Source organism: Numenius arquata, chromosome 11, assembly GCF_964106895.1.
Source record: "Numenius arquata chromosome 11, bNumArq3.hap1.1, whole genome shotgun sequence".
NCBI classification, from domain to species: domain Eukaryota; kingdom Metazoa; phylum Chordata; class Aves; order Charadriiformes; family Scolopacidae; genus Numenius; species Numenius arquata.
This window is the reverse complement of record NC_133586.1, coordinates 4710604-4737749: the sequence shown is the minus strand read 5'-3', so window position 1 is coordinate 4737749 and position 27146 is coordinate 4710604. Positions and strand designations below refer to the sequence as shown.

The 27146-nt window shown below is 42.4% G+C and overlaps 1 protein-coding gene across 3 annotated transcripts in view; it reads right to left on the bottom strand.

Annotated features, from left to right (window-relative positions):
• Positions 1-4525: 4525 nt before the first annotated feature.
• IGF1R (insulin like growth factor 1 receptor) overlaps positions 4526-27146 on the bottom strand; it is a 190826-nt gene continuing 168205 nt past the window's right edge. For 2 of the 3 annotated variants that reach the window (XM_074156420.1, XM_074156421.1), the window contains exons 12-21: positions 26481-26617; positions 25997-26156; positions 24828-24933; positions 23311-23381; positions 21748-21977; positions 21377-21487; positions 19127-19286; positions 16723-16852; positions 12019-12153; positions 4526-5756 (exon numbers count right to left, since the gene is read on the bottom strand). In XM_074156420.1, coding sequence (XP_074012521.1) covers positions 5390-5756; positions 12019-12153; positions 16723-16852; positions 19127-19286; positions 21377-21487; positions 21748-21977; positions 23311-23381; positions 24828-24933; positions 25997-26156; positions 26481-26617 — 1607 coding nt within the window. In that variant the 3' untranslated portion in view covers positions 4526-5389. The remainder of the gene's footprint in view (positions 5757-12018; positions 12154-16722; positions 16853-19126; positions 19287-21376; positions 21488-21747; positions 21978-23310; positions 23382-24827; positions 24934-25996; positions 26157-26480; positions 26618-27146) is intronic. The other variant, XM_074156422.1, reaches the window with a different exon arrangement.

The window sequence follows — 27146 nt, the reverse complement described above, 5'->3', positions numbered from 1 at the left end:
ATGTATATATAGATATATATGTATGGAGTTATACCAACAATAGGAGTGTTGTTCACTTAGGTTGTACTGAACACCCCTCAGCAGTTCCCAGAGGACCTGACAGCAGTTCCATCTGGTGACCAGTCATCCTGGGCAAACTGGGCTTTATTTCGTTTGTTTTAAAAGACCGAGAGGAGCATCAGCGCGAACCTGCCTCGAATCAGACACCGCCTGGAACCAGCTGGAAAGAGCAGAGGCATCGCGCTGAGAACGGCTCGCTGCAACACAGGCCGGCCCCGCGCTTTCCATCACGCTCGGCTTCTGCGTCTAGTTCATCGCTCCCCCCAAAGAGCACCTTATTCATATACATATATATATATATATGTTCATATACAAAGCGCCAGGCAGCCGACACTTCTGTCTTTACATAGGAGCCACGTTCCTTTGCAACCAAACCACCTTCTGTGCCACCGAGCGGCTTTGGAACGCGAGGCAGGTGAGAACAACGGCCGAGCGCTAAAAACAAAGGCGCCTGCTCCCTGCAGCGATGCCGATCTGTTATCCCACTGCATTGAAACATCTTGGTACCGTTTGTCAAAAGTGCTGGTTTTCAGGGCTGGGTGGGCTTTTGTTTTTAATTTATAAACAAATTGGATTACTTTAACTTTATTCAAACATAGCTGAAGTTCTAAATAAATTTTCCATACCAGACAAGCCAGTGGTCTCAGGGAAGAACAACATTACAAACCGTATTAGGACTCTATCAAGCCAACATTAATTCTCAGTTGTTCACATGCACAAACAACTTGATTTACTGTCCAAGGGAAGTCTGCATGAAAAACCCACGTGAATAAAGCTATTCAAAATGCACAAAACACAACAAAACAAAACAAAGCTATGGAAACAAACAGAACAAAAAAGGAATTAAGCTTGAATTGCAAACACAGAACGCAATGGTATCATGAAGGTGGTTTGGTCCAGGAGAGCTGACTGTCATCACGCACGCGTACGTGATGTCACGCGACTGTCTTTACTGAAGTGCTTTTTGAAATGTTTCTCATGATGGGTGCTACGTCATTAGTGTTTTGTCCTAATGCATTTTAAAACCACCTACGTACAATTATAAAACCCAGTAACTTGGACAGTTTTAACAAAACCCTCCTAGCCAGCTGAAAGATCTGAGGATCTCCAGTTGTGGTAAATCAATATGTGCGAGAGAGGGGAAGAGTCACTGCGCCAAAGGGCCACTGGAACCCAATCAAAAATGGAAAACCAGAATAACCTGGTAAAAACATTAAATTTTGCTGGTTTCTCAGGGCTAGAGAGAAACGCTCCCCCCAAAGACAGACTCCGTAGTGCGTAACCCCAGGCCGTGTACAGCTCGGAGCAGCCAAGCACCACGTTGTTCAGATCCCACAACCAACACCTGCACCAACAGCTGCCAGAGCTGGAAAAAAAGAGCAACGTTATCCATCAAGTTGACGGCAAGCTCGTGTTAGTCCTGTGTGCTTGTAAACCAGTTACACGCTGTCAGAGGGCAGTTAAAATTTGATGGCTGGTCCATCAGAATCCACAGTTATGAAGCATATAAACAGGGGGAGAAAAGGGAACTGAATTTTTACTGGCACGTTAAAAAGAAATCAATTCAATGTTAGTTTTGAAAAAAAATAACAATAATAAAAAAAAAAAAATAAATCAGTGCTCTCGTCAAACAGAAGCAGCAAAGATCCAAAGCTGTAAACTCGATGTAGTAGTATCATCAGGCAGCCCATGACAGGTTTGTTTTTTTTTTTTTTTATCCACTGTTTTTTTGGTCAAGAACGCAATGCTATTGCTGGACCAGCCAATTGCTTTTTAGGTGCCGATTCAGCCAAACGCCTTTCTGGTGCTTGTGGCATCTGAGGGAAAACTGGCAGGAATGACTCAGCCCATTCTACGGGACAAACAGAAAGGCCATTCCCTTTCCTCTAGCAATTCCTCTGGACCTTCACACACTGTAAACAACTGATTTCTGTAACAGATTTCATCAAATACTCGTAATTTGAAGTCCTCGTATCAGGTCAGCTACGTCTCCGCTCATCTAAACATGCAGCATTTTGTTGCTGACCCAAGGCTGTGCCGTGACAGCACGTTAAAAAGCCTTCGTTTTTGCTTAAAGAATGGTCACCCTCAGTCAGACGACTCTTGGATTTCTCCTCCCAATAACTAATCTGAGCCAAAAAAATTGGAGAAACTCCTTGGAATCGAGGCAAATATTCTGAAGTGACCCTTTGTGACAGGCAGTGACTGTTCCCCTCCAGAACCTAGAGCATGTGGTATATGGAGTGAGAGGTTACCAGTATCAACGGCATTTATTGGCTGCTGAGAAATGTGAGATGTATTTTTTGTATATACACACATATAAAAAAATAAGAGTGAGGTAGATACATGTTCGAAAAAAATCAAAAACTGTCCCCCTGTCATACTCAAAAACCCTTATCTCAGTATTTAAATTTATTATGGGGCATCTCTACAGTGATTTAAACTGATATCACAAAAATAAATAAAAAATCCTACATAGAATACCTTCTTAATTAACTTTTTTGTCTTTTTCATTTTTAAAAGGGAAAAATAACTATGGGACAGAGGCAAGAGAAGATAATGGGACCTAAACTACACAAGCAAAAAGCACTACAAACTTTTTAAAAATCTCCAGTCAAAACTAGCAATCAGTATATTTTAACTCTTTGTTCTTACTCAAAAGATTTAAACGTTTCCATCCCAGAACCACCTCTTCACTGCCATCGTTTGGTTGGATCAGTGCGAAACAAAGGCTTAGATGCTGTAACTACGGTTAAGATGAGCAACTGGTAGGACTCCTTGGTTGTAGACTTTCTGATGGCCCCTCCTTCCCCTTTCACCAAGGCTTCTGCAACTGAACAAACAAGCTCACTCGTTTGCTTTTGTTCTGAGGTTTGGTCTATGATTTAAGCAACAAGCTGGTACTTGTGCGGGTTTCCATAGCTGCCAACTCTTTAACTGTTTGCTCGCCAAGCCGCCGGCCCCAGCTACGTGCTTTCCACCCAGCCCCGTGGAAATGGAGTGGTGGGGTTTGGTTTGGTTGGGTTTTTTTACCAGGGTTGCGAAGCGCAGCCCAGGGTGCCCTCCGGGAGAGCTTCCTTGTGAGGAAGGCGAAGAGCTGGGGTTTGCCGGAGCCAGGTGTTCAATGGCCACCCTAAGAATGCCTGGCATCACCAGCTGCAACTGGGATAGCTCTTATTCACAGGGTGGAAGGGTTAAAATAGTCTCTTTAAAAATCAGTGACCCAAAAGCCTGGTGTCTGCTGTTGTACCCAACAAATAGAAAAAAAAAAAATAAAAATACATATATGTGTGTGTGTGTGTGTGTGGGGATGGGTGGGTGGATGTGTGCCACAACCAAAACAAGCGGGGAGGGAAGGAGGGGTAGGACCCTTGTACAACAATGAGTATAAACACTGAACAAGAATGTACTAAATATTTAACCTTATTTTTTTTTTTTTTTTTCTGACCTGAGTTTGTATCACGCCTTGCACTGTAAGAGACTCGCACGCTGTCTGGGCGGGGGTTAGTGGGAAGGAAGGAAAACCGGGGTTTAAAAACACCACAGCACTGCCAGAGTGTTCCTGTGCGGGGTTGTCCCTTCTTTCTCCATGTCCCCTCCTCAAAAGCCCTGTAGCCCACACAGCCAAGATGATGCAAAACAACTAATGGGGAAGAAAAAAAAAAAAAAAAAAAGAAAAAAAAAAAAAAAAGGAGGAAATGTATTTATAAAAAGGCATTAAACAGTTCATGGCAAATCATATGAAAGGTATCAGTTACTGGGAAGGAGGAAGTAAAAGTTACACACTATAGTACAAAGCATAAGAAAATCTGTTGAAGTGGGAGGGGAGGGAAGGGGAGGGAAGGAGGGCAGACCTGAAGGTTTTCATAGATTAAATCCACAAAGATAAAGAACAAAAAAAATAGCAGCTTTTTTCTGTACAGACATATAGATGAGTATCTGAACCGTAAAAAAGTTATAAAAGTGACACAAAAGACAATGTGTATGCAAATGATCCATGGTCTAACATAGAACTGCAAGACCCTTCGAGAAGTCTTAATAATAAAGAGAAAAGGTCAACAAAGCATCATATACTTGAATCCGGTTACTGCTTTTTTTTGTCTTCTCCAATTTATGTTTCTAGGTGGTTTTTTCCTTGCAAGCCTGTGAAGGCAGGCAGGCTGCAACGATGGAGATCTCTGCCGGTTATTTTCATGTTTTTCATGTTTCATTTTTGGCGTGCGGTTGACTTTTTTTTTTTTTTTTTTTTTATGAAATGCACGTTTATTTAGCTCACCACTGCCAGTTTTGTCCAGAATTCATTGGGATGGGGATAGGGGTGGAGGGAGGGCTGTTTCTCTACCCCATCCCTTTTATCTTCTCCATCACAAGAAAAAAAAAAAAAAAAATCACATTTTGTCCAGTTTTGAGAAAAGATCTAGACAATTTGATATTTTTTTTAATTTTTTTTTTTTTTTTTAAATACCAGTGTATGATTGAATAGAACGTATTGGTCAGGATCTCTTTTAAACAGAGCAGTTGATTACTGTGCTCCTTCCATGCCTACAAAAAAAAAAAAAACAAAAACAAAAAACCAAAGAGTTCAGTTTTTTGGCAAAATTTGGCAGCGTTGAAAATGGTAACAACCTTGGACGAATGATGGCCCTTTTTTAATTCTTTTACATGTTCCTAAAAAGATTAAAGAGCAACATTAAAAATCCAGTCTTTTTTAGTGTTGTGGTTTTTTTTTTTTTGTGGGTTTTTTGTTTGTTTGGTTTTTTTGTTTGTTTGTTTGTTTGTTTGTTTTTTTATAAAGACCTACAGTGTTAGGCAGGTGCTTGCAAGGGTACCGGGAGCCACCTGGCCTGCGATATCTTTGATCTGATAAAAGTGCTGTACGGTTGAACTTGCACGCAGATATGTTTCCCATTATGAAGCAAAGAGAGAGACAGAAAGAAAGAGAGAGGGAGGGAGGAGAGAGGAGAGAGAGAGAGAGAGAGAGAGACATCAGATCTCAAGTTTTCTGTTGCTATTAAGTGTTAACATTAGAGTTTTAAAAGGCCGACTGTGTGCCCCATGAAAGGAGTCCTTTACTGAAACAAACATCTGCTTGCATATTGAAAAAAGAAAAATACGGTAACTTGTTTACTGAAAAAAGGGTTCTCCCAAGTGCAGCTATGGCAGTTCTGAAGATCCACTGAGGTACAGTAGGCTTTTGAATATATTGTAATTTTTCTTTCTTTCTTCCCCCCGATGCCATGTGTTTTGTTTTGTGGTTTTTGTTGTTTTTTTTTTTTTTTTTTTTTTTCCTCTGTGTTTTGTTGTTTCTGTGAGATTCTGGTTCTAAGGATCAGCAGGCCGAAGACTGGGGCAACGGTAAGGCCCTCTCATTCTTGCGTCCCCCGTTCATGTGTGCGTACGGCTGTCTCTCCTCGAAGCTGGCCCGAAGGACCACCACGCCTGGGCCGTTCTCGGCTTTGTGTCCTGAGTGCTTGTCAGTGGGTTGGAGGGTGGAGGAGGGATCTAAAGGAATGCTCTCCATGTTTTCAGTCTCCAGGTCAAGCTCCTCTGTATCCGGAGGCTTGTTCTCTTCACTGTAGAAGAAGGAGACCTCTTTGAAGGCTGGATCCAGCTCGTCTTTGATGCTACCGATGATTTCCAGGAAGGAGGGCCTCATTTTCGGGTTGTACTGCCAGCACATGCGCATCAGTTCGAACCTGGACAGGAAACACACAGCAAAACCATTTACTGAGGTGTTTTACGAGCCCTGGCTGGAGCCCAACGCGCCGTGACCAACTCGCACCACGCGCCTCAGAAAATCATTCAATTCTGATGGAAGACGAAGTGACAGAATTTTTACAGGCCGAGATCCCCCTGTCACATTTTTGACCTTCTTTCTAATCACTGATTTACTTCCATAGCTCCGATCTCGACCGTCTCCACTCCCTTCCACGCACCTGCCCGTAAGAGCCTCATGGATACCTGACATCCAGGAGCATTTCGGACTTTTATTCTCTCTTTTTCCTCCGAAACACCCTGTGCTTACTCAATCATACAGCTACACGATAATGCCTCTCAGAGTATCTTTTTCAAACAACCAATCCCTACCAATATTGTCTTGGAAACAATTAAAATTGGGAATACACACAAGGTAAAGCACCGCTTTTTCCCCCGAAAGAAGAAAATTACATTAAAATTAATTGTAATCCCCCAAAGACATTTCCCAATCTCAAAGACATTCTCTAATCTTTTATTTTAAAATTATGTTGTTTTCATTTACAGCCAGGGATGCATTAATATTTTACGGCGTGTGAGATCATCTCTTTAAGCGCATCCATGATTAGATCTGTACAACGTCCCATGCTGGCAAAACAAAACCACAAAATGAAACAGTAATAGATCCATAATGAAAACAGCATTTTCATGACACTGCAAAATTGGATATTCTTGAGAGATCGCCCTGAGCTTTAAACACAACACAAGAAAGGATTTCACTCTCTGTGAAGGTGGAACAGGGATGTCTTCTGTTAACACAGCACGAGTAATAGGACAAATTTAAATAAGAAAAGGAAGATTAACATTAATTCTTCGAGCCAATCCTCTGTGTATGCACAGTACTCGGAGGAACACGCTGTGTGTAGGAAGTCACCACTGGCCAAAACTACTACTTTGTGTGCTAGAATAAGAATGGATTTAAAAAAAAAAAACAAAACCAACAAAAAAAAAAAAACCACAACAAAACAAAACCCACGAGCAAAGGAAAAAATCTTTCCATTCAGGTGAACATGCTGGAGAATCCTCCCCATCTCTGACTTACCTTCCAGCACCGCGACCTGCAGTCCCACTCAGACCCCAGCAGCCAGCCTGGGCTCATCTCCCCACCTCTGCCAGGTCACCTAAACTTCTAGTTTTAATTTTATAAAACAACAATACCATTTTCCTAACTTCCACAGACTTACAGCAAGTTAGCAAACAATTCTATTTTATGCTTTAATTAGCTCTCACTGCCTTATGCCCCGGCGGCAGTTTAAGACCTCTGCAGCAGCGTGTGGAATGTTTATTTTGAATTAGAAAAAGAGACAAAACCAAACCAAAATTCTCTCCTTTTTTGAAGAGCACCTAAGTCCATCACAGAGTAATGCCTCAATGTCTCCAGAGTCCCTGCTCTAGACCAAACCTTTGCACAGGACTGTCCCCCAGCTGGAAAACCCTGGACCCTAAAGCCTGCGCACAGCGGGGCCCGGGGGGTCTGGGAACCCTGGCCTGGAACAAAACCAAAGCAAAGAAATCCCCTCCCCTGGAAATTCACTCCTGGGGAAGTACTGTTGCATTTCCTCATAGGGTGCATTGTGCTCTCAGCCGACGCGAACCAGCAAAGAGAGAGAAAGCGGCTGTGTTTGGGATGCAAAACAAAACCAATCTTAATTGAAGTGCATTCGAAGCCACAAATATTCCTGTTAGAGCTCAGCTGGCACAATTCTGCAAAAACAGAAGTCAGGCACCTGAGCACGGCCTTGTGACACCCAAAAAGAAGCTGGCAAAACCAGTCTGTGCTGGGAGAAGTCCCCGGGTGCTCAATGCTGCATTGTAACAGGCAGGCAGACATATAAACACTGCTAAACCATTGCTTGGGTTTGAGTCTTTAAAACGCCTTTCATAGCGAAAGCGAAGCCAAACTATAAAACTGCACTATACCCTCACCCGCAAACAAGGAGGAAAGCTTGAGACATAAATATATAAAATCCATTGCTGTTACTTCATTGCTGTTTCCTTTCCAGCTGACTGCTGTGTCCCTGAATAGAAGCGTTTGCTGGAGCCAAGAACACTGGATATTCGCTGGCGCTTCGCCCTGAGGCCTAAGGGCAATGCTAAGGAGATACCACAAGCAGTGGAGTAATGCATGTGACATCAGCACAAACAAGGACATGTGATGTTTCTTTTAAGCCATTCCAGATTTAAAAACCCTACAGAGTTCCCATAAAAGGATTTTTTTTTTTTTTTTAACTCTGTGGGTTCAAAGACTTTGCTTACACTATCTTAAACAAAAAAAAAAAAAAAAAACCAAACCACCCAACCCTTTCCAGTAGACAATGGGAGAATTTAGAGGCTGTTAATACAACCTGAGCACTTTTACAAAAGTATGTTTCTGACTGGTGGCAAATGAGCTGGAGGAAGATGGGGGCATCGTCATGAGACAGAGGAATAGCCGGTGTCTTTCCTGGGCACCTTTTGCTCAAAGAACTGAGCAGAAACCGAGTTACTTTCTGCACTGAGACAGTAAAAACAAAAAAACAGAAAATGGAAATTTACTATAGAAGCTGCATTCCATTGGAGTTTGTGCTTTGCATCAGACTTGATTTGGGGCGGGGGGAGAGAAAAGCCCTTTCTCCTGTTCTGCTGCTGCTGCCACGTGCTGACATTGCCTCTGCATGGCAGACCCTGCTTTCTAACCGAGCGCTCGCCAGGAACAAAGGGAAAAATCAGCAATGCGTAAATAGTCTAGTCATCTACAATACATGTGGGGGAAGCAATTTTGCTTCAAAAACAGAGTGGAATTCCAGCCTCCACAACTTTTAAAAGCCCCATGGGAACACACTGTCTGAGAGCTTCAGCTGTAACAAACCTTCTTGCCACGCAGCCATCACCTGACGAACGCTGCCGTAACAATGGTAGTACATAAAAACAGGGCTTATTACACAGGAAGAGGAGAAAAACAGCAAAGCTCCTCCTGGCACCATCTTATTGAACCATCTGTCTTATTGCATGGTTCTGTCTGTAAAACCATGCAAACTATGCCAAGAGGGTGTAGCATAAACAGAGCTGAGTCTTGTTTCGCCCTGCGTAAGAGTAAAAAGCCTCTAGAAATACCGTCCCCTTTGTGCTTAGCCCTTTCCCGGGGATTTACCACCTCTCCGAACCACGAGACGACCACGACGTAAAATCCCCCTTTGCACAAGCATCTGATACAACCAAGCTGCGGAACAGAACCTCTTCCAGTTCTTCGAGTGTCCTTGGTCTCTGATCCATCTAAAACCTACTGACTCGCAGCTACCAGGGGTGAGCAAAGCACCGCCACTAACAAGCATAACTGGTGGTCTCAGGAGAGATGGAGCATCCAAGGCCACTTGCACCACGTAGATTCATGCAGGGGGGACAACAAGAGGCCCTTGGGAAAACCACTGCACCGTGGCGGGAACGCGCACGGCTGTGTCAACACTCACATAATCTGCCGGGTTAAAAATAGTAGAATTCGGTGACAGTTGCAGCAAGATTCTTCTCTCTATTCTCATCTACGCTTGCCCGCAGCAGTCCACCTCCTCCACCTGTTCTGGAGGTTTTTTGTTTCTCAGTATACTCCCTTCTCTGGGCAGAAAGGTACATTTGTGTTCTGCCCATAATTAAGTTGTTTCAAAGTCAAACTAATTTAAAGAAAAACTTATCTCTGCATTTGTAGCCTACCGCATGAGATATATAGAAGTGCAGCTCCTGGCTCCCCTTCTCGTTTGCTTTCACACAGGGTAGAGCACAAGAAGTACATTGACTTCCCTGCAGTAGGTGAACTTTGCTTTCTGGACATCTTGAGTTAATACAGCGAGTTAATATTAAAGTATCACAGACCAGACAGTCTCCACCAGTAAGAACTTGTGCTGTCTAAAAAAATACCTTCCACTGGCACGGACATGCCCAGAAACCTGTCTTTACACAGAATCTTTAGCAACCTCCACAGAAAAAGAGGAGCCACTATTTCACAAAGGGTTTCATAAAGTGCTTGAGAGAGCAGTTGGAACTGTTCTACTGGAACACGCTGGGGATGTGACAAGATCCCATATGCAACTTCAGGGCTCTCTGCAACTCTGTCACAAGCACCTTTCTGTCCATTGTGTAATTGTCTCGTTAGGTTGGGTGCTGAGCAGTAGCTCATCGGGCAGCTGGCGAGGGCAGAGGAACTCTGCCCACAGCCCAGGTTACCGCGTGATGCACAGCATCTTTACAGCATCTTGGGCAAATGGGATGGAAGACGGGGAAAGAAACAAAAACATGCAAAGGAAAAAAAAAAGCACCATAGTAACGCAGAATAGGTTCTTTGAATGCCAAACGCATGAGCATGGAACAAAGGTGAAGATTATTCCTGGAGCTCCCTACTGTTATTCCCACAACAGCCTATTTGAATTTCAGCAGACTAGGGTGTCTGTCCCAATACAAAGACAAAACAAGCTGAAAGAGAACTAAAGCAAGTCACAAGAAGTTCATACGGTCAATTACATTCAATTATTTTTGGGGTTTTTTTTGCAGTTTGGACAGAATCAGGATGTTTTATACACAACCGCACCACCGAAAACAATACACCACTAAACAGGATGTGCCTTAGTTCTGATTTCACCCCTGCTCCTTGTTCTGATGGAGAGATGCGGCAAAATTCAAAGGAAGATTTTTTATTTTTTTTTTTAATTCTGTACTTCTGCAACATCAGGCTGAAGTCTTGGAGGCCACAACTAACGTGTGAACAGCTTCTTCATTAAAATCAGCACAGAAAAGGCCTTTGCTGTTACACACTGGTGCAAAGATTTGCTCTGCCAGACGTAAACCCAGTTCTTCCAGCTCACAAGCCAGTTACCCTGAAAACGGATTCACCCAGTAGCAACACCCAGCAAGCAGAAGATTATCTCTGAGGAGGAGGAGGGAGGAGGAAGGAGAAGGGGCCGGGTGGGCTGCAGCAAAGAGACCTTCTTGCTGTGACTCCTCTCCCGTCCCCCTGTTCATACCACACATGCCCCAGGTTAATGAGGAATTTCTAATAATTTCTTACCAATTTTGTTTGCGCTGCAGAGGTTTTTTTTTTTTCCTATGGACTCTGGGAGCAGATCCCCTCACACACCCTGTTCTTCCCCCATTTCTGCCTACTCCCCCCCTCCGTTACGCAGCTCTGACCGTGTTAAACAATCTCCAGTCAATCCGACTGCCAGGAATTCTCCACAGCATTGCGGAAGGGAAAGAATGCGAAACTGAGGAATCACATGGCAGCTACACCTCCCCCTGCATATACCACCCAGCCCCCTCAAACAACAAAACAACGCTGCCTGTCATCTGAAACCAAAGCCAGCGATCCAGCCAAAAAAGCTCTTTTCCTAAGAATCCCAAGCAGCTGAGGCCCTTAAGTGATTGTATCCCTTCTGTGGGCCTCCAACAAATTTCAATAACTGCAAGACGCAGTATTTCCTTCCCAAAAGCCAGTTTGGGAAGTATATCAAAGTAATGAAGTCTGAACAACTGAAACTGCTGTACACAAAAGCCAGCAGAAGTATTTCAACAATGTAAAGCTCTAAACCGAAGCCCGCTGCACCGCACACCCTCCTCTGCTGCCAGGCTCTGTGGGGATTCCAGGGGTGGGCAAAGGTTCTCCTGCCCACTTCTTTCTGCCCTCACAGGAAAGGAAACCTGCTAGCAGGGGAGATCTGTATATCTCAACGTGATGAACGCTGTGACTGGAATAGCAGACCCAAGGCTGCTCCAGACAAAGGGACGATACGTTCATCTTTCTCCGTGCTGAACCAGAAAGCTGAATTCTGCGCAGTTTATGCCCGATACATTTCAGCTCGTCCTATGCCCTTTTTTCTCTTCATGCTCAACAGAATTACTTTAAGCAGAAGAGACAAGATTCAAGCACCAAGTCTTCTGCTGGAGCAAATGTCACTTACGAGCTTTTATTAAGTCTAATTTTATTTCAGGAACACAAAGATTGGGTTTTGTTTCCTTATCAGGGGAGAGAGCCCAAAGTGAGATTCTGGCTGCAAGCAAAGTTGTCTTCTGGTACGTCTAACCAGTATAACATACGAGATTGACACAGACTGTTCAAGCGGCACCTCACATCGCTATCGCTCTTAAAAGCCCCTCCTGTGGTAGATAGAGCAGAAACGGACACTGAAGGGATCAGGAAGAATGAGGTGTGCACTGAGAACAGTGGGAACCGTTGTCACTTACAGCATGTCAGGACAATTATCTGGTTTTTCCAGCAGACCTCCTTCCATCACAAACCGTAGCACTTGTTCATTGGTCATGCCTTGGTACGGCTGCTCCGCTAACGTTGCGATCTCCCAAAGCACAACACCGAAAGACCTGGAAAACAAATCAGAACTTTAGAAAGCTGAGCACCATTTACAAGGACATTTTTCCTGAATGATGCTGAGCAGGCAGGTGTCCATGGGCACTTTTGTTTACCAAAAAATTCCGATTGCTCAAAAAGTATGCAGCTACGATGCCAGCTACATCACCTAGCACGAGGGACTGTTGACGTCAAATACTTCTAGTCAATGGTGAGGAACACACTCCTGGTTCTGAGTGACTCTTCAGAATGACTCTATAAGAAAAGACGGGTAACATCCATCTCCATTTTTCACACCGTTATCTACAGCTCAGAGCTGGTCACGATTAGGACCATTCAGTGGTCCAGTATTACTCGGTTACCCTGGGTCTGTGCAGGTCAACAATTAAAAAAGCCACCACGAGGTCACTGCATTGACCAGATGCCTCCTAACTCAGAGGAGATTTAAGCTGTGAGCTTGCCTGGAGGATCAGCCCCCATCTCATCTCCCCTTCCCATGTCCTTGAGTTCAGACTTTAGGTGCACTGTGAGGTGGGAAGAACAGTGGAGAGGGGAAAAGGAAAGATGCAGGGAAGAGGAAAAAAAGAAATTAAAAAAATTCTGTTCCTATCTCTGCACTTCCTGTACAGAGGACCTCAAGCTGGAGACACCTGATCATTAAAGTCTGCAAAAAGATCCATGCGTGGCTGGGTGCAAGGAATCAAGCCTTCTAAACAGGTGAAGAAGTTGCAGAGACCGGTTATTTAGAGCGAGATAGACAAGTCGTCCCCCAAGCAGGAAAAAAAAAAAAAAAAGTATATTTTAAAATTAAACTCAAAATCTTCATGTAACATATCTCAGGTACTCCTGGTAGCAGCTGAGAAGGCAATAACGCAGAACGGCAAGCTCTCATTCCAGTGCAAGCTGCTTTTCATCAGAAATACTTGAGTCACACAAATCTGATTTAAAAGCTGCATTTTCCCCTTCCCTCTCTAGCAAAAGCCAGAGAGCAAACGCACACCACCACTCCTGTGCATCTCATCTGCCTCACCACTGAAAGCAAGCAAACCAACCAGCCTCTGTTCCCCAGGCACAAAACCACTTCTTGGACAATACTTTCCATTTATCACTCTGATTTGGTTTCATCCACATTCTAAGTCAAAGGTGCAAAGTGAGGATCAAGGCATTTGACTTACAGCAGCAACCAACACAATCGATTTTTGAAAACAACATGGAAGAAAGGTGAATGTTCCCCAGCTTCTTGTACCAAGACCCTGAGATTTGCTGCTTCAGCAGGAAAACATTTAAGCCCCCAGGAGAAACTCAGTTACCCCTTTTTGCAACATGTGTGTAGCTATGTTCTTGAAACAGAGCTTCCAGCTCCTTCCAATACCTACAAAGGACAGCAGAAGTGCAAAAAAGAAGTCTGTCTAATAATAGGAATTGATTACTGGCAAAGAAAGATAAGCATAGTTATGTAATTGGGTAGTTTGGACGTAAGTATTGACACTTTCTAAAAATATCTCCGTTTAAAATTAGTTTATTGAGCAGACGTGGCTCAAATTGTCCGTCCTGCACTGAAGAGTCATCTACTTTTAGAGCTGCTGTGCAAAGAAAGAAAATCTAGATGCTGTCTTGCCTTCTGTGGCTAAAACGCTGAGTCAAGCTTAGAGGAAAAAAAGCATAGTTTCAATAGGGTATTGTTGTGAAAACAGGAGGCCAGTATTATTAGCTGGTTATGGTAGAGTGGTTTTATCTTTCAGTTATCCACTGTATCTAAAATGGTTTGCATCTGGAGCCAGAAGCCACAAACAGACTTGCAATTGTTTGCCTTTCAGGGCAGGCAGGGACAGAGGGTCAACTCAACATTTTGGTGCCTTTGAAGCTACTTTGATCACTGCAGGAATAATGAGAACAAGTCTTGTGCACCTACTAGTCATATTATCATAACAAATAAACTTACATTGCTCCTTCAAGGCAACTACCAGCTCCGAGAGAATGCAAGATGCAGAGGACTTATTTATAGAAATACACTCTCACCCTGAACAGCATTACATGAATTTTAAAATGTTCTCCTTCCCCAACTACAACAAAAACAGTCTTGTCTAATTACCTCATTCTTCAGTCTGAAAAGCAATAAAAGAATGAATTGCTAAAATAAAGCTCCACCCTTCAAAACCTCCAGACACTCTTTTTGCAGTTTGCCATTTCACCTTACAGCTTATAAATCTTGGACTCCGACCACTCACACAGTTTTGTCTTTTTGACATTTTGGCTTCAAAAACTTATCTCGAAGAACACGGAACCAGATGTCACAATATCCTACCGAAAAGGCAGGAAAACCAATCTCAACTTTTTTTTTTTTTTTTTTTTTTTTTTTTTACTGTTTGATGAAAATAAATGCCCCCCAAAACAGCCAAGCTACACAGCTTACAAGGATACACGGAGTCAGGTAATTTTTCCTGGCATGAAGAGACCTTCGGTGTATTGTGTTTTGTCTAAAAGTTATTAAGTAGCGAACTGGAGTGATCCTTTTAGCCATAAGCAGATTAAGTAAATAGCCACTATTTCATGACAGTGGGAAGTCAAGCTCCACTACATTGGGAATTCCAATTGAAATTTCTGCATCTACAGCTGTGGATACACGTGGCAAATGCAAATGTACAGCGTTCTAACCAAACACAATATTCCTGGTTTTGGTACCTCGGGATAGTATACCTACGTGATCCAAATTTCAGAATAAGTGACTTCTAACAATTAAGATGACAAACCATCCCCAAGGAGGAACCATCTGAAATACTGGCGAGAGCTGTGGACCCTCCTTCTCCACAGAGCAATTTCTTCCTCTCTACGCTTTCCAAGTAAAAATCTGTCAGATTTTACTCCTCCTCCTCCTCCTAAGTTTTCCACCCTTGTATCAGTAAGCTACTTTCCTTGACGTGACTTGTGGCTAAAATATTTCCCTCAGACTGTCCCTGCTGATAAACTGCAATATTGTTTGCTCGACCTTGGTTGGGACTGAATGACGGACGAAGGCCAAATCTTGTTAACGCTGCCGGGAGAACTCGCGTACTTCCTGCGACAACCGAAGTAGCAAGTTCACTTCTGACGCTTGCTTTGGCGTCACATCTGTAGGGTTTGTTTGTTTGGAATTTGAGTTATGTTTAAACAGCCACGTCACTTAACAGTTATAGGTTAAGAGGAACGTGTGTAGGGAACAAGCGCGGTACGTCAGCGAAGCCGAGCACCTGATGGGCTGCAGCCACTGCCGGTACAACGGCTGGAACTGATGGATGGACTTCAAAGTTACTGTTGTGTGGCAAGAACGGGCAGGTCTGCCAGCTCTTCACTCCAGGCTCGCTCCGTTCTACATCTGGGGATTTTCTAGCGATACATTCCAAATTTCTGTCTGCTTTGTGAAGCCATTACAAGTCCCAAAATTCTTTTACTGCAGGGACACTGCCAAAAGCACGCCTGTGCTGTTCCATTAGATGAATGGCTGATACAGGGCTTCCCCTTCAACTCAAAGTGGTTATTTTCATCTCTTTCCAAGTTTGAGGGTTACTGGGTTCATAAATAAGTTACTAGCCATACACACAAAAAAAATTAAGCAACGTTCTGGTGCTTTTCTCTTTCCCTTGCTCCATAATTCCTCTTATGAACCTTTCACTCAAAGCTGGTGCTCTGGACTACAGTCCACCGACTCCAAAATCCTCAAGCTGTTTAAAGAAAATGCAGTTTACTACTAAAATACCATTCTACTGGCTTCTAGACATTTGGAGGCAATCAGCTGCCAATTCTGTAACAGATCAGCAGTAAAAACATCTTGTTAGGAAGGCAGAGAAACCATAAAAGACAGAGTAGAGGTTTTGCCAGTACAAGTTCATCTCCTGCCAAGTCCTCCCTACCTATCTGCAAAAGTTTGGGGGGGGGGGTGTGTGGGGGGAATTGTTCCAGAGTATTACTACTTTTAAGAAGTGTATTTTGAAATTTCCTGAATGCCTCTATTAATAACTTCACAGATAGAGCAACTAGGCAATGCGCTTTTAAAGAAAAACCTATTTCTGCATCTTGCGGTATATAAAACAAGCAAACAAAGCTCCAAATGGAGAAGGATATCCACAAGGGAGAACTCCCAAGAAAAAACCTGCCGGTGTACACAAACCGTCTGCGGGAAAGCAGGAGTTATTTACACAGAAGGTTTTGATAGAAAAGCAGGTCAGCACTGTGAACCTTTCTATATTCTTGGCAACTTTTAATGCTTTTCTTGAAGGAGGGCAATTTGAAAAATGACAACTTGCTCTTCCAGGTGAAAGTAATGTTTTTCGCTGCACAACTGATTTTACAACTCACAGCAGGAAACATGCTGCCACCTCCAGTTTTGGAAATCCATTTAATTCTGCTCTGAGAGCAGAATTTAACCTCACGAGTGCTTGATTTTGCAATGGAAATATGAAATATAAAGCAGACTGCTTCACAGTGGAAAAAGAGTTACCTTTGAAGAGCGAGGAGCAGCAGCATACTTAGTTAAGTCTACTAAAAGAAGAAAAGCGGCTACAAAGAAGAGAGGCTAAAACAGATTTTCAGAACCCCTTTTTTGTTACCAGACATCGGAGTGCGTTGTGAAGACTCCATCTTTTAGCGATTCTGGGGACATCCAGCGAACGGGCAGCAAACCTTTCCCTCCTTTCCGATAATAATCTGTCTCGTAGATGTCTCTTGTCATGCCAAAATCTAGAAGGTATAAATGTTTTGAGTGTACATGATAAAATGATGAACAACTTCCCCTTACTACAAACCATTGTAGCCAGCAGAGAATGACAGTTTGGTGCAAAGAATCCACAGTCTGTTACCACGACACTTTGCAGGCACTTTACCTGCTGCCTTAGGGCTGGTTTAGCTTCCCTCCCACCAAAACCGAGACATTTTTACCATTGACTTCAGTGGGTGAGGAATCTGAATGATTTAAATACATTAATACTAAAAGTTCCAGGATTTATGCACAAGCCTTGCAGTAAAAGCTATGTCATCTGAAGGTCATACAATTCACTAATCTGTTCTCTAAATTCAGTGCTTTTCCTTTCTTTTTAAAGAGTGTCAAGAGCTCCTTTAGTACTTAATACTATTGTCTTTAATTAAAGAATCTCACATGTTGAGGGAAATGCTTCTCTTTTTTTTTTTTCCCTCTTTCCTAAGGTAATTTCCAGTTCCTGTACAATATTCCATCTCAAACACTACAGAGGATTAGGCTAATCATTTATGACTAACACAGACCGATATTAAAGACATACTTCGGGTTATATGCATGCCTTCAGCTGTAAATACATAAACACTTTCAAGACCTGGATCTAACAATGCTCATCTCCTGACTGTAACTCAGACTTATTCCAGATTTTCTTCTGAACAATAAGCCCGATGCACACAAAACTGCTGGGTCTTGGACTAGCCTATTTAAACCAGATACTGTGTTTTCAGACACTACCTAAAAAGTGAATACATCAGGCGGCACCAAATTCTCTAACGTAAACGCTGTCTGCTGACACAGCAGAGCTAGGGCAAAATCCATTTCATCAATACAGACCTGTAGTTGCCCCTTTTTGGGGGAAGGAAAGTGGAGTGAAAAGAGGACAGAATTCCTCCAGTTCTCACAGTCATTATTACCAGTCTACGACTTGGATGAGTGACCAAGCACTGGTCCTTCTCGTTCCTTGCCTGCTATGGACACCAGTACCCTCAGAGATTATGACTAAAAAGCCCATCTGTGCAGCTATTCCATCACTCCCACACACCAGGGTGAGTTTATCAGGGCTGAATAAGAAATTCTTTAAAAATGTAATGCAAATAAGAAACAGATACGCAAGGAGCACAGGACAGTGGAGCATAAAGCTCTTCCTCTGAGATCTAAACCATCTGAGCTGGCGTGTTCCAGTCAAGATGCTCCTAAACTGTTTCTACATGAAGGGATTTTCAACACTGGTAACTAAAGGAGAGCAGAGCAGCACATTTCATGAAATGCTTTCGGGTGACCATGTACCACGTTAAAGGGAAGAAATGCACTTTGAAATGCACCATTTCAAAGAATTGTAAAATGTGCTGGTGGCGGAGAGAAGAGTGCGAAAACTGGAACTGGAAGGATTCAAGGCTGACTTCCCCCGAACCTGCAGAAAATGCACAAAATCCCCCAAAGATCTTATTTCCTAATTAACTGACTCAAAATGAAATCATTTTTTCTTTCTCCCAAATGACAGGATTACTTACACAAATTATCAAAATAGCTGAGTTAAGCTCAGAGAAAAAGAATTAGTTTCCTACAGCAGAAGGCTGTTGCTATACATGTTATTTTAATATGCACAACTCAAAAACAGCCAAAAGCTTAAAATCACCCTCTCTGGAGAGAAGCCTGAAAAAACTCATCTAGCACTATTTTGGAGGGATGGTGAAGGGAAAAAAAGAAATTAAAAAAAAAAAAAGTGGTGTTCTAACAGCAGAGCAGAGGAAAAGCCATTCTGCTGTCTGGAAAGCAGAACTCCAGTTCAGACTGGAAAGCATCCAGCTGAAGTCAAGCCTTACATTCCATTTCCAAATCAGATATGCTTTAAAATAATCTTATAATTCTTATTCTTGAACCAATAACCAGGAGGTGGAATTATTTTTGTGCATTAACAGAAAAGCAAATGACACACCAGTGGTAACTACACCATCCACCCAGATGTCTGCAGCATCTGCACCTCAAATCACTGCTTCACTACCTCTTTTTAAACCCACACGCTATACAATTTCCTTACTGGAACAACAGCAAGTAGAGGTATTCCAAGAGTTTCAACTCAATGTTGACTGCTCACAGGTCTTAAATCATGACAAGCCTTCATAAGGAACACATTTCATCCTGCAGAAATCTAAACTAGAGCTAAGTTTCAAAAAGGTCTTTCAAAAAAATTAAAATGCCTTCCAAGATGCCAGTTTCTCAGGATGATGGGTTTTGTTTGTGTAAAAGTCAAAATAGCGCACCTCCAATTTTCACTGTGAAGTCTTCTGCCACCATGCAGTTTCTCGCAGCAAGGTCTCTGTGAACAAATTTGTTGGCGTTGAGGTATGCCATCCCATCAGCAATCTCTCCCGCCATCTGAATCATCTTCTTCAGAGTTGGAGGTGCCTGGCCTGGATTACTCTGAGCAAGATTAAGATGATAAAACAGATAAGGGGGAAAGAAAAAGTAACTACTTCTACATCAAACTATAGAATACGATTTTTAGATTTTTTTTTTTTATAAATCATATTATCACAATTCAGTTTGACATGAGCCAGGCTGAACAGAAACCCATGATTATGTACACCATAGCATCTGCTTAGTGGGAAAACTGGCCATATCAAGCTGGGTCACAAACAGAACTCCCAAATGGCTCTTTTGTAACAGGTCATTCTATTTTAGGGAATAGAAGCAAGAAAGACTTTTTGGTATGTTATCTTACACCTATGGACTTTAAATGTCTATCCTTCTGCCACACAAGCTCTGAGATACAAAGCAGAGGGCTTACTTTAGAGATTTCTACTGTTTTATCATTTTGACAAACAACCAGAAGATGCTAAATGATTTCATTTCCTGTTCCCCAGTTCTCCATAGCCAGATGTCTCCTAAATTACTTCTGTTTGTAAATAGCAAAAAAGGTTATGGGACAATTTCTTCTGAAGCTAATCCACTCCTTAGCATCCACGGATATATGGCTTCTGCCATTCTCAATCTCATGGATAAAGGAGTTCAGGTATTTACAGACAATCAGTTAAGTCCCACCATCCCTTACCAGTATGGATTTGCTTAAGCTTTACACTCCTTGGATAATCATCACTGACAGAGTAACCAACACCACAGCCTCATGTACTGCCTTCTACTGATGACAAAGATCCCAAAGCACATAGACCAACTCACTGAACTCTATCACAGCCCCATCCAGAGATTAAACCGTCCCTCACCCACCTTCCATGGAAAGCATTCATCTCCAGTCCCATCATCACTTTCAAACTGTGCTACTTTGTGTTGAGATAATGAGCCATACCCACTACTCCAAGGCTTCCAAGAGCCGTATTCAACATCCCTTATCAGAGCCAAGAAGATACAACCAAGAAAGCCCAGAAGGACCAACGCAAGTTGAATCCCCAGGAGGAAGAGATAGGTATGGGAGCTGCATGGTTAAATTATTGGTAAAGCCAGTGATCAGGCAAGCCCTCCATCCACACCTTATTGAAGTATCCTGCCTGCCTCCTCTACAGGTCATCAGAAGACTTTGCTCAACTCTGTACATTGCAAACCAAGGACAACAGGAAATTTAGGCACAGGCCAATCACAGACTTCTCTGGAGAGCACCAGTGTGCAACAGAGAAAAGCCAAATACAGAGCTCATCATTTTGGTAAGTTCTATATAATGTCATTGTCCCTTTTAATGAAGTTTGTTGAATTAAACCCAAACTATTTCCTATAAACCAAAACATTATTAATCGTAAATGCTCGTCAAGCCCTTAGTCAATAGTTTTACTGGGCTTTTTTTCCTGATTCCTTTATTCCTTATTATTTATAAAATGATTATTTTCTGTACCCAATCGCTTAAGCAATCTGCTCTTGCTATGTGCAATGCCCTCCATTTATACCATAATCATTCTCTTGTGCACATCTTGTGCTCATGTTCTGTTCCTTTCACATGAGAATTTTTAGATCAAGGGCAAAAGCTGCTGAGCTCATTTTCTACATAGTCTACTATGATTTCAGTGGCAAGTGACCTACGTGTCATCTTCATCCTTCAGACTCTGTATCACATGTGGCAATTTTAGCTGCTAGACTGATGGCCTACATATTAGCGTATGCGGATTAGCTAAGATATTAGATTTTTACTTTCCAGCAGAGGCAACATGCAGGATATAAAACATGAAACAATTATCCTAACACGCATGCTTCAACCAGCCAAATTTTTGTTTAACGTCTTGATAAGTCATTAGATTAGATAAGAGACTTAATTCAAATTCAAATCTCGGAAACAGGACCCAGTAACACAAGAAGGGACCTATTCCATGCAGTGCACTGGGCTATTTGCAATAGCTACCTCATGAAGAAAGGTGTTGCAGATCACAGAGCAGCTCATGTTTTGTTCTTAGAGCTTAAGGAGAAGGGCAAGAAAGGCTAATTGCCTGCTGCTTCCAACGTGATGCTGTTTCGTTCAAGACGATTCTGACTGAAGAAATAAAAAAAACATCCAGCAACTTGTGACTCACCTCTGTGTCTGGCCTCAATGATCTCAGGTAACTTTTGAGGTCCCCACGTGTCATCAGCTCCATGATAACCAGCGTAGGCTGGCCCTGAGAAACAACACCAAGCAGCCGAACCTGGAAGAGGAAAAACAAGCATTCAGTTCTGAATTCAGCTGATTGAACTATAGTAATTATTGATGTTGACATGTAGCCCCAAACACCTGTGAATCTGCGGGAAAGGCCTGAAAGTAGATTAGGTTCAGCTCTCTGACTCCTGTTTCACACTAATGTTATAAAGCTGCGCCGAGTTGAAGCTAAAATCCCAAGTTCCCACTTCAAGTCAGTGAAGTTGTGCCCTGTGTGAATCACAGCCTCGTCACATTTTCATGACTTACCACATGGTGACAATTAAACTCCTTCATCACCGAGGCCTCGTTTAAGAACTCTATCCTCTCGCGCATGCTTGCAGACTCATTGACAGTCTTGATGGCCACCCTGGTCTCCGGCTCATCCTTCACCACTCCCTTGGCTATTCCCTCATACACCATCCCAAAGGAGCCTTGCCCGAGCTCCCGACACATGGTGATCTTCTCACGGGGCACCTCCCATTCATCTGGAACATACACTAAGGAGAGAAAGAACAGGCCATGATGTTCCACTTCTGCAAGTGGTGCGATCACTCACCGTTTTATGATACCGACTGCCCAAACAGCTTACTGTAAAGAACACTAGACACAATGCTGAGACCTTGCACGACATATGCAAATAGTTCATGGTCTTTCCCATACAGAGACAGGCAGATGCTTGGCATACAAATAAACCTTAAAAGAAATATATAAATGGACTTGAAGTGGCCTCACTATGGTACTGACACAATGGGATTGATATAAGGAACCTCAAAGCACAAAACCTGGGTGGGAAGAGGCTTGAATCAATACTTTAGGCTTGAGCTTTTCTTGGGATCCTTGGTCTTCTAATTCTTCCAGACAGCATCAAACATACTTGATCATCTGTATCAGTTTAGCGTCTGCTGTATTCTCTATTAACAGATTGATTTTATGACCAGAGGGAAAAAGACTCTCTGATCTAGTGGGCTCTTTGCATGAAACTATTCTGATCACTTGCACACACACTGTTGCACCAGTAAAAGCAGAACTTGCTGCTGCTGCTGCAAGTCTTTGATCTGAGGCAGAAGAGAGATCTCAGAAGGTGACTGCCAGGAGGGAGAACTGCCTCGGGCAAGAAGACATCTGAGCAGCCACTGATGCTGCTGCCTATCAGTCACCAAAGGAGGGGACGGTCGTGTCACATGCTCTGGATGGGTGAAGTGACAGGATGCAAAAATAGAGGATTATAGCATGAACGTTGACAGACCTTTAACCCTAATGGTGCTGCTATTAAAAATAACAGTAAGAGAGTCTGCTGCCGCTCTGGTTAAACCCATTAGCCTCCTGGGGCCTTTCGGAAACACTGTTTCGACAAGAACTCTACAGCAGTAGCAGCAAACTAAACCTTAAACAGAAGAACCGATGCCTCAAAGAAATTCACCTGATTTCCTCCTGCACTTGAAGTGCTCCACACATACATAATCCATACAGTATGGGCACATGCTCATTACAGACAACCACACCTTTATTGGGGGGGAGGAAATTAATTCATTATCTAGCAAGTAGGGTTCCAGCAGTAACCTAGTTGCTTTTTGTATTTTATTAATTTTTTTTTTTTTAAACAATTCATTTAGCCAGAAAGCTGAATTTCCAGGGTTCTGCATTCCACAGCAACCCCAGCACACGGGCGACATTTATGTATTATCAATGATGGACTCCATGGCTGAGCTAATAAAATGAAAAAAGAAAGCTGTTTTACAACAACCTTTTATAGAGTTTCATACCTTTCAAAGTCAGCCACAAACAGAATATATGAAAGTAAAAGCACGAGAAGTGTAAGGCCACACTTACCGTCTGAAGCACTGAAGTACTCGGGGTTCACAGAAGCATAAAGTACTCCATTGCCAAGTCTGTCACTGTTCCTGTTGAAACAGGTTTAAAGATTAAAAAAGGAAATAAAAATGTAAGTAAATTTCAGACCACCTCTTCTACAGTTTTTTCCATTTGCTCAACCAGAGAGTATTACTTACTGTACCTAGAGAGCTTTTCAGACAAAGGGGACAAACCACGTTCTTATTCTACTTCACATAATCAATGGGAAAACAGCCCAGAACAGCTTTCCCAGGAAACCTGCAGTCTTCATTATACCAAATCAGCACCAGAAAAGCATAAACACAAGGTACTTTTAGCTGCTGGGTAAACTTCCTCCAAGGCAAGCAGCTGTACGGCCATACACCCAGGAGACCTGTGGCTGAGAACATGCTTTAACATCACCTGCTCTGCTGTGGGAGAGAAGCAGTCTAGCAAAGGACAAGATTGTTTTTAATGGGGAATTCCACTCAAGTATTTTATAAGGGTTTCTATTATTTTATCTTAAAAACACACACACACTGCCTCCTCTTCCCCCCTGTTTTACTGGAGTGATTTTCAGAATAAGACGTATTTATTCCGCACTGTGAGAGCTCCTGCAGGAGACAGGCTGTAGAAATAAAATTATCAATCAGACCTCAGAAAAATCAAAGACAAAAAATTCTTGTGGGCTAGAACAACAATTTAAAGAAGGATGAGTTATCAGGCACTTCACCAAGGAGAGCCCAAGGGAAGGCCAGGCAGGTATTGTACTTCACTAGTACTTCACTTTCTGGAGTGCTTGAGGAGAAATGGTACTACTGTCTGCACACAAATGAATTAGAGCTGGAAATAATGGGATACTCAATGAGCATAATTTGTATGAGTGTAATAAAAAACCTCCATATCTAGAAAGTTGCAAGGCTGAACATTTGCACTGACTTCTATTACGTTTTCATTATGTATTTTGATTAAATAAAAAAAAAAAAAATCACTGGTTACAAAAAACAAAAGAGCAAAACTAAGCAATAAAACAGTCCCTCAGACTGCTCTATCTGGGATGTAGTCTTTTAAGTGGATGTAAAGACTTAAAAAAAAAAAAAAGTCTAGAATTTGCCAGAAATCAAATTAACCTAAATTGAACTAAGGTTTCATGATTTATACTGACCCATATGTCAGTCAAAGCTTCTGATTACATAGGTTCAGTGTCTGCCATCATTGTCCCACTGGATATGTCCCTGACAACCCTTCCACTGGATATGTTCCTGACAACCCTTCCCTCTTCCCTCCCAAACATGATACTGTAATAAAAAGCCTCTTCATATCTCAAGCGGCAGCCAGATGCTCGCTGGTAACTCTAAACCACCTCCTTTTACACACCAACAAGACAGAATCGACTTTAGCTTCTTGAATCCTCTGAACGCCATTTCCCTTTTTAATTTCAAACTTGCTCCATGAGCATGGATTTGAAAATAAACATTCCCCTCCTGCAGTTTTAACCACAAGCACATACAACTCACCTCTTTTTGTTAAAGACATACAGCATTATCAATAATCCCCCGATGATGAGCAGGAAAGCAATAGGGAGCACAATTATCAAGTGCAGGAAGTTTCCATAGTTTGCTGCTGCAACCAACAAGAAAACAACTGTATCAGGCTTTCTATAGAATCTCCCTTAACAAAGAAACATTCAAAACCCACTCAGTATATTTCCATACAGGGAAGAAATCAAAGTACTCATTTTCTTGTCTGATGTGGAAAAAATGTACTCAGAAACACTCCCTGACTGCAGATGAGGGGAACAAGAAAACAGACAGTGAAAAGTATTAATTTTGTACAGAACAGTGTCTGTCTGGGGTTTGTTTTCACAAGTTATGCTTAAGAACTTACATTCCTCAGTGAACAATATGTAATTGTACACTTGCAGTGTCACCTTTTTTCCACCTTTTGATCACCTCCCAATTGCTTGTACTTATATTCAGAATATGCACACACTGCTCTTTACTTCAAGTTCTTCAAAGTCCAGCCATTAGACAACCAAAAAGGAAAAAAAGCTGGGAGTTCCAGTTTTCTGTGGGTACATCTGCTCTACAACTAAATACAGAAGTTCTTGAGAGGGTCTTTGTGGACACTGTGGTGGTGTTCTTCCAAAATATAAATTACTTCCATTGTCAGGACCAGCATCATCCTTTCATCAGGATGTTATCTTTATCGAACGTCACTTGGAACAGGCCACGTGGCAAAACATCTTGATATTTAAAAAAACCCGCCAGCCTCTAAACAAATGTTTTGTTTCTTGTATTATTTTGCAAATCATTTTTCAGGTTTGCCTTATTGTCACAGGTTTTGTACAATCCAACTCTGTGTCGTTATGGCTAAAATGACATTCCTCAACCGAGCTGTACATCACAGGAAGCCACAGTAGGGTGTTCTACACACCCACCACCTGTGTGCACCTCTCATATATACAGAACGTATGCAATAAAAGGACCACACCTCAGATACACTTCCTGATTGTCAACAACTGCCAAAAAATGGAACAGAGTTCCCAAAGAAGCATCAGCAAATAAGAGCAGTATTCAGGGTATAGGCAAGAGGCTCATATGCCCAGTTACATACGTAAACATCAGGAATTATTAAAAAAGACGACAGTCCCCCAGCTTGACACACCAACAAACATTTATCTTACATTTGGGTTGCACATAGAACGAGACTGGCTCAGTCCATGACCCATTTCCAGCTAACGAAGTGGCCTGAACTCTAGCAGAATAGTTTCCGGGGTTCAGATGAGTTAGTTTAGCTCCTCCAAGCTTCTTGTATTCCTGTCTGGAAATACATTCCCGCTTCTCCTAAAAGAAAAAAGTAATTTACAGTTCATGTTAATATCCTCACATTCCTTCAATCTTGAGAAAACAACACGGCTGCAGGATAAGCTAATTTAACTAAAAGCCCCATCTGATCACTTTTTCTTCGAACACCTTAAGGAGATATGTGGAATTCGAAACTGTCAAACGAAACAAAAGAAGGGCATGGTGGTTGCTGCTGGGTGTTTGAAATCACAATTTCTATCTTTGGTTTGCAGCACTGCGCAAAGCATGTTAAGAAATACCCCATTTTGTGTATAAATTAGAGTTAGAAGCAGTAACTCTTACAAAGAAATGTCAAATCCTCACCTCTCCATGCTGCCCGTATTTGATTTCATACATTAGTATCAGCCCATTTGGATTTGTAGGCTCTAACCACTTCAAGTAGACGGTATTTTCCTCTTTTGCTTCCCATGCTACCGTTCCTGGAATGTTATCTGCTCCCTCTGTAAAATATTTACAAGTGATGTGAGAAGAACAACTATTACTGAAACAGGAACTTAGGCAACCACCGAGGAAAACAAAAGGTTCATACTATTCTTTAGGTATCAAAGCATTGCACTAAGTGCTACCGAAAGAGAGAACAAAATGCACTGGCCAGGGGCCTGTTGGAGAGATCAGCAAAGTCTGAACTACTAATTGCCAGGAAAACAGTACGGCGTATACATCTTCACCAGTTACAGGCTCTGGGGTAGTCACTGCGCTCTATCTGTGTCTCAGAACCTGTTTATCAGCACCTGGTTCCTCCTTCCAAACCTTCCACTGCAGCAGAACGAACGGTGCAGACGCAGCTGTTGCCACCGAACGGCTGCGAACAGCAACCTGCCCGCGACGCCTGCGAACGCCTAAGATCTGACCCACCGACATCCCTTTCCTAAAACATCCAGTCTTAGGAAACCTGTCACAGTTTAAAATGGAGTCTCACCAGCAATTCAGAAATTGCTTTCCCTCTATTTCATCCTTGATAATTTCACA